This window comes from Primulina huaijiensis, chromosome 15 (genome assembly GCF_012295235.1).
Source record: "Primulina huaijiensis isolate GDHJ02 chromosome 15, ASM1229523v2, whole genome shotgun sequence".
Classification (NCBI taxonomy): domain Eukaryota; kingdom Viridiplantae; phylum Streptophyta; class Magnoliopsida; order Lamiales; family Gesneriaceae; genus Primulina; species Primulina huaijiensis.
The window spans coordinates 20,740,989-20,754,072 of NC_133320.1; the positions used below are offsets into that span (position 1 = coordinate 20,740,989).

General features: G+C 36.5%; 1 protein-coding gene and 1 pseudogene across 1 annotated transcript; both read right to left on the reverse strand.

Annotated features, from left to right (window-relative positions):
- Nucleotides 1-3,401: 3,401 nt before the first annotated feature.
- On the reverse strand, nucleotides 3,402-4,362 carry LOC140959399 (uncharacterized). The gene is made up of 2 exons (XM_073417241.1): nucleotides 3,631-4,362; nucleotides 3,402-3,506 (listed from the first exon to the last, which is right to left on the reverse strand). The coding sequence occupies exons 1-2, from the start codon at nucleotides 4,360-4,362 to the stop codon at nucleotides 3,402-3,404; spliced, it is 837 nt and encodes a 278-aa protein (XP_073273342.1).
- A 330-nt stretch (nucleotides 4,363-4,692) lies between these two features.
- LOC140960437 (myosin-2-like) overlaps nucleotides 4,693-13,084 on the reverse strand; it is a 14,808-nt pseudogene continuing 6,416 nt past the window's right edge.

Below are 13,084 nucleotides of genomic sequence, written 5' to 3' on the forward strand. Positions count from 1 at the left end.
AGGAAAGAATATCAATTATTAATTATGTTATATCTCAACACTCCCCCTCAAGTTGGTGCATAAATGTCACACATGCCCAACTTGACTAGAAACTTCAAGAACACCCGATTACAGACTCCTTTAGTTAGTATATCAGCTATCTGATCTTCAGATCGAATCTTGGGTAGTTCTACAATCTTCTCATCCAGTTTTTCTTTAATAAAGAATCTATCTACCTCAACATGCTTTGTATGATCATGTTGAACTGGATTATGAGCTATATCACATGCTGCTTTGTTATCACAATATAGTTGAATTGGCTTATCCGAATAGTAGTCCAAGTCTTGTAATAGAAATTTCAGCCACAGTGCTTCACAAATTCCTAAGGCCATTCCCCTGTATTCAGCCTCTGCACTAGATCGTGCAACTACGTTCTGCTTCTTGCTTCTCCAAGTGACTAAATTTCCACTTACAAAGGTGAAGTATCCTGAAGTAGATCGTCTATCATCAATTGCTCCAAGTGACTAAATCTGTGTATACCTCTATATTTTGTTCACTTGTGTTTTGAGAAAAAAATTCCTTTTCCTGGAGAAGATTTCAAGTATTTCAAAATACGAGTTACAGCATTCATATGTTGTTCACCGGGGTTATGCATGAATTGGCTAACGATACTCAAAGCATACGCAAGATCTGGTCTTGTATGAGACAAGTACATCAATCTTCCCACGAGTCTTTGATATCTTCCTTTATCAACCGGAACTTGGTCTGACCCATTACACAATTTTAGCCCTTCTTCTACTGGTGTATCTACTGGTTGGCAGCCTGACATACCTGTTTCTTGTAATAAATCTAAGGCATACTTTCGTTGAGATAGGAATATTCCTTTCTTACATCGAGATACTTCAATTCCCAGAAAGTATTTCAAGGGGCCCAAATCTTTCATTTCGAAGTTTTTTGACAAGTACTCTTGCAAGGCTTTTGTTTCTTCTGGATCATTTCCTGTAACGATCATATCATCCACATATATTATTAGTGCAGTAATCTTACCATGTTGTTTTTTTTATGAACAATGTGTGGTCTGAATTGCATTGTTTGTAGCCAAAGGTAGTCATGACTTTGGTAAAACGACCAAACCAAGCCCTAGGAGACTGTTTTAATCCATATAATGATTTCTTCAACTTGCACACCTTCTTATTTTGTTTTTCAGTTATCATGCACCCTGGTGGAAGATCCATGTAGACTTCTTCGGATAGTTCACCATGTAGAAATGCATTCTTCACATCAAATTGTTGCAAGGGCCAATCTGAATTGGCAGCTAAGGACAACAAGACTCGGACTGTGTTGATTTTAGCTACAGGGGCGAATGTTTCTGTATAGTCGATCCCATAAGCTTGAGAGTACCCTTTTGCCACTAATCTTGCCTTGAAACGTTCGATCGTGCCATCAGCTTTGTATTTCACGGTAAAGATCCATCGACATCCAACTGTTTTTTTTCCTGCAGGACAGTTTACAAGTTCCCAAGTTTTGTTTTTTTGCAAGGAGGTCATCTCTTCATTCATTGCTGCTTTCCATCTTGGATCAGTTAAGGCTTCCTGCACACTGTTAGGTATAGATACAGTAGATAATTGATTTACAAATGACTGATTTGTTTTTGACAAGCGATTACCAGACATATAATGGTTCATGGGATATTTTACTTTGCTAGTCAATTGAGGCTCATATGTGAGTTTTGGAATACCTCTAGTAGAACGTGGTGGTAATTGTCTCAAAGATGATTCAGACACTGTATGAGGAACATCGTTGTCCTCATGATGTTTTGTTGTGTCACTTGATAGAGGCTCGTGATCAGATGTATCATGACTTTCTGGGTCGTGTCGATTCTCACTTACTTCCTTGTTTTGACCATTGATTTCTATATCACAAACTTCTACTCCTGTTGTATCATTTTGTAAAGAATCACCACTGAAATCCAAAACACTTACATTTGTATCGGGAACTTCAATTCTGTCTTCATCGAGGTTATGTACAAGAGTCTGGATTTCCTCAAGACACTCCCCCTGAAAAGCAGACTCGGAAAAATACATTATATCTTCATGGAACACAACATCTTTAGTAATAAACATTCGTTTAGTGGGAGGATGATAACATCGATACCCTTTTTGATGATCAGCATATCCAACAAAGACACATTTTAAGGCTCGAGGCATGAGTTTGCTACGTTGATGTGTGTGAAGGTGAACATAAGCAACACATCCAAAAACATGTGGAGGTAAGTTAGAGACTACAGGTCCATCAACAGCTTCTGTAAGTGCCTGAAAAGGTGTTAGAAAATTGATAGATCGGGATGGAACGCGATTAATCAGGTATGTGGCAGATAAAAGGGCTTCTCCCCAATAACATAATGGCATGTGGGCATTGATCAATGAAGCACGAACAACCTCCAACAAATGTCTGTTTTTTCGTTCAGCCACACCATTTTGTTGAGGCGTGTTTGGGCAGCTGGTTTGATGAATCGAACCACGACTCTCCAAGAATTGGTGAAGGTCGGAGCAATTATATTCCCTGCCATTGTCACTCCGTAACACTTTTATTCGAGCATTGTATTGAGTATGGATTGTTGTATAAAATTTTTGAAACAACAAATTTACTTCAGATTTTGATTTCATCAAGCACAACCAAGTCATTCTGGTACAATCATCTATAAAAGTAACGAACCAACGAGATCCACCCAATGTAGGAATTTTAGATGGTCCCCAAACATCAGAATGGATAACCATAAAAGGAGCTTGACTTTTATTTAAACTTAGAGGAAAAAAAATGCGATGACTTTTCGCAAGTTCACAAACATCGCATTTAAAAAAAGAAATATCCAAATTTTTAAATAAATTAGGAAATAATATTTTTAAATAACCAAATGAGGCATGTCCCAACCGTCGGTGCCAAAGCCAAATCTCTTTTATTTTCCTCGATGTAGCATAGCTTTCTACTGCTAAAACCTGCTGCAATCTGTTTGAAATGTTGGTCTCCAAATCCAAATAGTAGAGTTTCCCTTTTTTAACACCACAACCAATCGTTTGTCGAGTCTGAATGTCCTTAAATACACAATAGTTAGGCCAAAAAATTACAACACATGATAGAGCTGTAGTTATTTGAGAGACCGACAAAAAGGTTGTAATCTAAAGAAGGGACAACCAACACAGAATCAAGATGCAAATTATTTGTCAGATGTAAAGAACCTTTACCAACAACTTGAGTAGTATTGCCGTTGGCAGTGGACACCCATTTTTGTGAAGATGAGTTAAGGTTTGTTACTTGAGTAACATCAAATGTCATGTGGTCAGTAGCACCAGAATCAATTATCCAAGCATTATTCAAAATATGTGAAGAGATATTTAAGACCTTACCATCTGTGTTCGCAGTTGTTACCAATGCAGATGTTGTTGGAGTGGCATCATCTTTCGTATGTTGAGCAATCGCTGCAGTAGATGGCCGTTTAGAGTTCTTATGGCGAGTGGGGTCCCACCAATCTGGATATCCAATAATTTCAAAGCAATTACTTTCTGAATGCCCCGTTTGGTTGCAATGAGAGCAACTTGATGTGGATTTGCTTGATCTTTTGAAGCTCTTAGGATAGGTGGATTTTGGCCGCACGTTTGATGGTTGTTTGAATTGATTTCTTGTTATCATAGCGGTGGCTTCGAGTTTCTCATCATCGTCATTCAAGGTAGCAAAGCGCAAGGCTTCACGACGAACCAAGGAGTAACATTCTTCTAAGCTTGAGAGAGGTTCCTGACGTAAAATTTCTCGACGGATTGGATCAAAAATTTTATCCAAGCCCGCTAGAAATAGATGAACCCTTAATTGTTCGATGGATTGCTTGTACGCTTTAACATCATCAGGATCTTTCATGATTACTTTATCACGATGGTCAAGTTTCCAAAATATTTCTACTAGCTGTCCATAAAATAAGGAGAGAGGTGTGTCACCTTGCTTGGCTGAAAATGCCTTTTGGTGCAAAGAAAAAACTTGCATCTCATCGCTACCATCATAAAATACTTTGGAAAGTGTACTCCAGATTTCACGTGCAGTAGGTATACGTAAATATCGTTTCATAATGTCTGGAGACATGGACATCAAAAGCCATCGTTTAATCTTCTGATTTTCTGCATACCATTTTTCATATCCCTTCTCTGATATTGTAGGTGGAGTTGTTTCTCCGATGAGATATGAGAGTTTTTCTCGTTCAGCAATATGCATCTCCATCAATTGAGACCATACATCATAGTTTGTTTCTGTAAGAATAATTCCTGCATTGAAGGCACCCTCTGATTGAACAATAACAGGTACAGATTTGGGTCCAGAAGACCCACTTTGCTCTGCCATTTTTGTGATTTTTTTTCAACAAACGTGGGTCTTCTCACATAGCAATTTAATGTTTGGCTAAAAGACAAATGGGAAATTGGTGGTGTGTGATTGTGTCTATAGTTTTTTTTTTTCAACGGGCTCTGATACCATCTTAACAGGAATGATGATAAATTGATATTTCCATTATGTTTTGAAGTAAAATTAGGATACAGCATATATAGGACTATTCTATCAATCAGTTCCTAAAAACTCGTCCATGGAATAACCTATATTTATATAACAATATGCATATCTTTTTACCTAGGAAAGAATATCAATTATTAATTATGTTATATCTCAACAAAGGTTTCAAAAAGGAAGCCAAGTTTAGATAGGTTGTAGAGGAGTAAAATGTTTATTTCCTTGTCTCATTTTCTACGTATTGGGTGAAAATAATTCAATCTTTTGAAAAAGAAATACAAAAGATGAAATTAAAAATATATTTGATTAAAAACGATGCAAGTTTCTTTGAGATGAGTAGTCAAAAGCAATTTTTATTTGTTGAAATAACTGAAAAATAACATCAGTTAGTAGTTTATAGTTTTTGCGTATGTTCTTCTTAAATTAAATAAAAAATAATGCATATAATAATAAAAATGGTAAAATTCATAATAGTAAATACAAAATTAGAGATATATAAAAATAAAATTACATAAAAACAAATAAATTCAATAAAAATTAAAAATGTTCATAAAACATGTTCAAAAAAAGAATAATTTGTAAATAATATCAATGCAAAAAATAATTTGGATGGTAAAAACCAATCAAATGTAAAATATAATATTTATTTAAGAAGAAAACAAATGTAGATAAATGAAAAAGGTAAAAAAGAGTTAAATTTAACTCAAATGCGAAGAATAGAAAATGTATTTAACTTGTTAAATAAAAAGCAATATAAATATAAAAAAGTCCAGGAATACGAGGAGTCAGGTTCCCTTTTAGGGTTATTGAGCTTATCATTTATCAAGAAACAGATGCTGCAAAACATGACTACTTAATATTTACATATTTATAGTTTCTGAAAAACATCTAAAAACAGAAATAACATGTTTCCAAGGGTTCCATCAAGTTATTGCTTGCGAAACACCATACCTCGACTTTAGAATCCTTCTTCCACATTTTCTGTTTATTAACATTGTGAAGGCAACTCAAATGTCTTCGAACCAACCATCCACGGATAACTGCAGAAAAGAGCATGTGAGGATAATGATACTTCATTGTCCCATGAGGACTTAAAGATGACTCTTACCCGATTGTATTTGCAAAACCGCCATGAGCTGCTCATCCAACGCCTTCGTTACTACCTGCTTTTTCAACTTAATCAAACCATACTCCTTTCTGGATATTTCGCCACGAACATCTGAAAAAATAATTATCATTTTACTCATCAATAGCATAAAATGAGATCAATTGGCATGAAAAAAGAATGTTATATCATTTAACAAATGTGATCCTGATCCAAACACTGGAAATACAAAGAAGTCAGGGCCAGAACGATAAAAACAACAAATAATTCTTGAAGCTATATACAACCTGTCCCCAAAAACAAAGAGAGAATCTGATTGGGGCATTAGTTCAAATATATCATCAGAGAAGAAAAGTATTCTTCTCTCTAAAATTTCAAAGAGAGTTGATTGATTTGATGATGAAAAATTACAGTAAAAATCAGTTTTACATGATTGCAATTTGGTCACTCCTTGCTTGACTTCAAGGAAATTTCGAAGAGGGCGATGACTGCGGAAGCACTTCTGCACCTCAAGAGAACCCTGAAAAGCTTGTTTTCTAACTTCTTCCAAGGCACCAATCTGTTGCACACAGTATACAGACGATGAGGCATACTAACCTGTGAGATCTACTAACATCCTATAAGCAATCTCCAGGAAATGTTGGCAACAGATGCGTAACTTCAGAAAATAATAGAATCAACCGAAATTGCTAGATGAAAGATAAACCGGATTCAATCATTCTTTGCTTTAGTATTAACTTCTACAACTTCTGAAACTAATCATAAAATCTAAAAGAAGTGCGTCAACTAGTAACATTCATTACACTTCCAGTAGATTCTGCAAACCAAAACTTCCGTAATGCTGTTAGGTCTTAACCCAGTTACTTATTGATATTAATCCAAAAATATCATGTCCTGGAATACAATATAATGAAAGCCAAACTATCAAGATCCAAATCTTTGCGGCCATATAAGAAGAGCAAGAACAATAAATATTAGAAACTAACCTAACACAAAGTCACAAACACAAAAACACACCTGTCCTGCACGGAAGTACAGTTTCGTGAAACCGACTTGATACATTTCTGGGAGGATATCAAACTGCTGCAGAATGGCAACTGATGTGGTTAAAGGATCTTGACAAACATTATTTTCTGGAAGCAGGAAGCCATACCTGAAATCCTTCCCAGCAGATTATAAAATATCAATACAACCACAAGGAGTGACTAAAAAAATTAAGATAGCCACATTATACCTCCTTGCAAATTCTTGATGTGCCATTCGAGTGGGGTAACCTGATTTTGAAATCCTAACCCCTCAGCATCTGAGCTGCTTGAGCACAAGATCCTTTTGAAACTCATCATGAAGCTGCTTAGTATTTGGTTTTATGCAATAAATAAAGTGTGGCGTTGTGCTTTCAAGATGACTCATTAATTTAAATAGCTGACCCTGCAATCTCGAAAGAAAGTAAAAAAACATTCTTAACTCATGCAACTTGCACGGAAAGTCTTTATCAATTAAGTTTATGCCCAAAGGGAAACATGAAGGGTGGACGCTATGATTATTTCATACTATCCAACATACTGATTACGCTAAAAGAAGAATTAGCTCAACAGTTTCAGCATTTTTCCGTCTGCCGAAGTGCAGTTATCCAGTTGTTTCCAACTTTTTATTCTTTTGGCGTAAGTGGTCCAGTAATAAATGGGGCTAGGAATGGGAGAAAAAGCCACACCTTGAATTTTGTGGCCGCACTTTGCTGTTCGCAAGCTAACTGGGATTCTTTAAGCAATAGAGATGTAAACAACCGAGGAAGCCGACTAGTGCATGACAAGAGTAATTGAATGACATCAAATTGCAATTGATCTCTGTTCTTTTCCAAGAATCCATCCGAGTCATAAAGTACCTAAACACAAAATTTAACATCAGTTAAGAAGTTTGAAATCATTTTAACAGAGAAATAAAAAAATATGAGCCGTGTATAAAAACATTGCCATTTTAAAACATCCACATTAGGTGGTCATCCTTGCACCAGTAGAAGGCAGCACAGAATCCACAGCACAAGAAGTAAAAGGCAGGAATGCAATGTATGTCATACATGTCACCTGTTCAAATTAAGTTACAAAAAGAAGTTATGTCTATGCACGTTAGGCATCCGGTCGAGCCACATGCTAAGTGGTCGACATATGGAAACATAGTTCCAGTTCTGTTGAATTGCTAAGTGGTCGACATATGGAAACATAGTTCCAGTTCTGTTGAATATGATCTCATGACCATGATTAAATCTTAAATTGTGTGAAGATTAGAATGAATCTGGTTAAATATTTAAAAATATTTGATTGTGATTTGATAAGCTAAATAATGTATTTTGTATCTTTGAACTTTGGTAGGATAATTTGAGCTCTAGCCTTATATCATATAATTGTGTATTGTACGCTGCAGATGATAGGGGAAATATTTCTCATATATTTTTCCTCTCTCAATTTATTCTTTATGGTATCAAGAGCCGAAGGGTTCTTCTCCATCGACATAAACAATGTCTTCCGATTCCGATGCAAACAAATCTTATGCTTCTAAAATCCAAGGCGACAAGCTCCCAACAGAAAATTCCTCCCTTTCCGAAGGTGATTTTTCATCGCTGCATATCATTCCCCACAAACAAATGGCTAAAACTATTTACAATGGGCCCAATCAGTCAAGATCGTTATTTGCAGCCGATGGAAGTTGGCTATCTCTTGGGCAACCTTACAGCACCCAAATCAACTGACTCCTTGTATAAAACCTGGATGGCAGAAAATTCAATTGTGCTTGGCTGGCTGATCAACTCCATGGAACTAAAACATCAAAGGTCGCTATCTTTGGTTTCAGACCACAAAAGAAGTGTGGGATCCGGTTCGAAAAATGAATTCTGACATGGGAAAATCTTCTCATAATTTGAGCTACGTTAAAAGCTTAGAGAATTAAAACAAGGCCAAAATTCCTTAGTCAACAATCAAACACCACTGTTGGGTATTATTCTTTGACTCAATCTTATAAATTCCACTCATTTTTTAGAGTATCATTTCAACCATCTTGGATAATTGACTCTGGTGCCTCCGATCACATGACAGGAGACTTGAGCCTTTTTGTTCTTATACTCGTAGTTCGAGTCACTCTCATATTAAGATTGTTGATGGTTCGTTAAGTCTCGTTGTTGGAGTTGGTGATATTCAACTCTCAAAGGATATTATGCTAAAACATGTGCTTCATGTTCCCTCTCTTTCTTCCAATTTGATTTATGTTTATAAACTCACCCATGATAATCATCGTGTTGCTAAATTATTGCCTTGTTCTTGTACTTTTAAGGACCTACCAATCGGGGATGACAATTGGCATTGCTAAGATTCACTATGGGCCTCTACTATCTTAAGTTTGCTCCGCCAAGAAATCAGCAGGCTCTAGTGTCTAGTGTAGCTTCTCATTTTGTTTCTAGTTCTAGGGAAATAATGCTATGGCATCATCGTTTAGGTTATCCTAGTTTTTCTTATTTGAAACGATTGTTTCCATCATTATTTAATAATAAAAATATTGGTTTTCTTACTTGTGAGATTTGTCAATTAGCCAAACATACTCGTTTATCTTTTCCCCACAAACCTTATACACCTTGTACACCTTTTTCATTGATCCACAGTGACATTTGGGGTCACTCATCAGTCGCTACATCCCATGGGAAACAATGGCTTCATAACTTTCATTGATGACCACACGCGAGCGACTTTGGTATAACTTCTTCATAACAGATCTGATGCCAACAAAACCTTCCAAACGTTTCACCAAATGGTCCAAACTCAATTCCAAGCCGTACTCAGATCCTTAGAACTGATAACAGTAAAGAATATTCCAATACTGCTATCGGGGAATACCTATGGCATCAAGGCATAATCCAACGGAGTTCTTTTGTCGATAGTCCAAAACAAAATGGGGTATCAGAACGCAATGATTGTCATTCATTAGAAGTCACTCGTGCCATCACGTTTACCATGCATGTTCCAAAGTACCTATGGGGGATGTCATCCTTAATGTTGCATATCTCATTGATTGCCTACCCAGTCGAACCATCAACTTTGACACCCCGTTATCTCTTCTTAGAAGATCATATCAACATTTGTCCAACTCCAACAGTCTTCCCTTAAAAACATTTTGGTGTACAGCCTTTGTTCATGCACATTGTGAGTTCTAATCTAAGCCAACAAAACAAACTAGTGGTAGATTCTCGATCAGGTACTTGTCATGATATTAATATTCCAATTGCAGTCAGAAAAAGTGTGAGATCTTGCACTCAACACCCAATTTCTAACTTTGTATCTTATTCAAATTTATCTAATGCATTACGTGCTTTTACCTCGAGTCTATCAAGTGTGATGATTCTCGGGTCTATCTAAGAAGCACTAACAATTCCTGACTGGCGAACAACAGTTTTCAAAGAAATGAATGCGTTAAAACAGAATCAGACATGGAACTTGGTTGAATTGCTAAAAGGGAAAAACACAGTGGGATGCAAATGGGTGTTAAAGTCAAGTACAAGGCAGACGGTTCAACTGAAAGGCACAAAGCACGTCTGGTAGCCAAGGATTCTGTCTTGGTTGAATTGCCAAAAGGGAAAAACACAGTGGGATGCAAATGGGTGTTAAAGTCAAGTACAAGGCAGACGGTTCAACTGAAAGGCACAAAGCACGTCTGGTAGCCAAGGATTCACTCAAACCTATGGCATTGATCATACTAGACATTCGCACAAGTCGCCAAGCTCAACACTATAAGGATTCAAAATGGTAGCCAAGGATTCACTCAAACCTATGGCATTGATCATACCTAGACATTCGCACCAGTCGCAAAGCTCAACACTATTAGGATTCTTCTATCCTTAGCATGTTGAGTTTACAAACAGTCTGCTTTCTCATATCTTCTTCAAATCTTGACTGGTCATTGCATCAGTTTGATATATAAAAATGCATTCTTGAATGTTGAACTCGAAGAAAAAGTCTATATAAGCCAACCTCGAAGATTTGAAAAAGCAGACTGTTGTAAACTCAACAAATCTCTCTATGGGTTGAAATAGTCACCACGTGCATGGTTTGAAAGGTTTTCCAAGGCAATAAAAAAATACGGATATAGCTAGGGGCAAGCAGATCATACCCTTTTTGAAACATTCGAAGGAAGAAAGCATCACTATTTTTATAGTATACGCTGATGACATCATTGTAACATTGAATGATCGCCATGATATTGAAGATATCAAGTCGATGATAGCTAAAGAACTCAAAGTCAAAGATCTTGGACTTCTGAAATACTTTCTAGGGGTGGAAATTGTTCGAAGCAAAAAAAGTATTTCGATTTCCCAACGAAAATAAACTTTAGACCTTCTAGAAGAAACATGCATGCTTGGCTGCAAACCCAGTAAAACTCCAATTGAGTTGGGTATAAGAAGAGGATGTTCGAAGGAAAACCGGCGGATAAAAAAAGACATCAGCATCTTGTTGGGAAACTTATTTATGTCTCATACTCACCCAGATATTGATTTTGATGTGAGTTTAGTACGTCAGTATATGCACTCCCTATGTTAGGGTCATCTAGTGTCGTATACAGAATTTTGAGATACTTAAAATATTCCGGGTAGAGATCTCTTTTTCGCAAAAACCAGTGATCGACGAGTGAAGGCCTTCACTGATGCAGACTAGGCTGGATCTATCACTGACAGAAATCTACATCTGGGTATTGCACTTCGGTGTGGGGAAATTTGGTGACTTGGAGCAACAAGAAACAGTTCGTTATTGCAAGAAATAGTGAAGAATCAGAGTATAGAGCCACGACTCAAGGAGTATGTGAACTCAATTGTATAAGACGCATGATGGAAAAATTAAAAATAACATTCAAGGATCCTATGCAGCTTTTTGTGACAACAAAACAACAATCAGCATTCAAAATTTTGTTCATCACGATAGGACAAGGTACGTAGAAGTTGATCGACACTTTGTCAAAGAAAAGTTGGAGCAAGGCATGATTAGTGTTGAATACATGCCCATTTCTAACCAACTTGCTGATTTGTTAAGATATTCAGTGAAATGACTCTTTTAAGATTTTCGGAAGAGACGCATTTCCAGTTTTGCCTCTCAACAGACTTATTGTAACATAAAAAGAAAAATTGAAGAGAAGGCTTGCTATTAAAATCAGTTTATTGCATGATTGAACTTAATACATGAAACTGATATATGTTGCTGGAAAGACCAGGTCTTAATAATTTGAAGCAGATGGTTAGATACAGCAGCAGTCCCAAGACACTTGGGAATCTAATGCACGCATAAATAAGTTGGGCAAACTCACATGAAACTGGACAACCCACAAGATACAAAAGTATTATATAAAATCAAATACTTGCTGACTGATTTTCAAAAATAAGACATTCCCTAACAATAATGATTATCATTTATCATACACCATCCGAGAAGCAAAGGCACAACGATATACAAAACTAACCTCTCCGCAGGAATGGTGGACACTGAATGCTCCATCGCTATCTCCTTTAAAGCAGCTATGAGCATTCAATTGCTGCTTAAGCTTACAAGAAAAAGTCAAAGCTGTGGCATTGAGGAAATTTGATTCTTCATCCAACAAAGATATTATCCCACTAGGCCTCTGCCGAGACAAAACAAACTATAAGAATTACACTATACTGTACCAACAACCTTCTGTTTTACTCGCACGAGTGAATATGCCTATGAGTCTATTACATGTTTATATTAAACATAAATCTAAAAGATCGAAGCAGGGAGCACACATGAATTCGGAAGTAAGAAATGTTAGCAATTCTCTACCAACAATAAGTCTTGGCCTAGACATAATTCACAGGGACCCCACCACATAAACACATATTTAGATTAACCATGTAAAATCTGGAATGCATCCGAAAAGGAATTCTAAAAAGAAATAAGAAAACCAAAAGGATAAAAAATAAAGAAGAGGTAAGAAAACTGTTAGGTTTGATTATTTAATAGGGTGGGGCCCACGTATTAAATAAAATAATATAAACCTTCATCCCACATCGGAGAATTTTAAAAAACTGAAAGAAGGAATTAGTTATAAATAGAGCTCAATTCCTTCAGTTATTGTATCCCAAAATCAAAAGCTTTTTAGCTTTGATAAAAAGAGAGTGCATAGAAAAAAAGAGTGTATTTTTTTCTTGAGTGCGGGAATTCTCTTGTGTGAGTTAGAGAAATTATTTTCTCGGTATACTCGGGTTGGGAGTGTGAGAAATATTGAGTGTATTGGTGTATACACTTGTTGTAATATTTCTTCCGGTTATAAAAGTTGCAGTGCTCCGTGGACGTAGCCTATATTGGGTGAACCACGTAAATCTTTGTGTTCTTGTTGGTTATTTTATTCCGCATTTTTGGGTACTATTATCATCGTGGTCGGCATCGCTTCGGGGGTGTAATTCCCCAACAA

Coding starts and splice junctions, on each gene's coding strand:
- LOC140959399 (XM_073417241.1), bottom strand. CDS start 4,362: ATGGCAGAGCAAAGTGGGTCTTCTGGACCCAAATCTGTACCTGTTATT. Junction 3,507..3,630: donor AATTCAAACAACCATCAAAC/GTGCGGCCAAAA, acceptor TTGGATATCCAG/ATTGGTGGGACCCCACTCGC.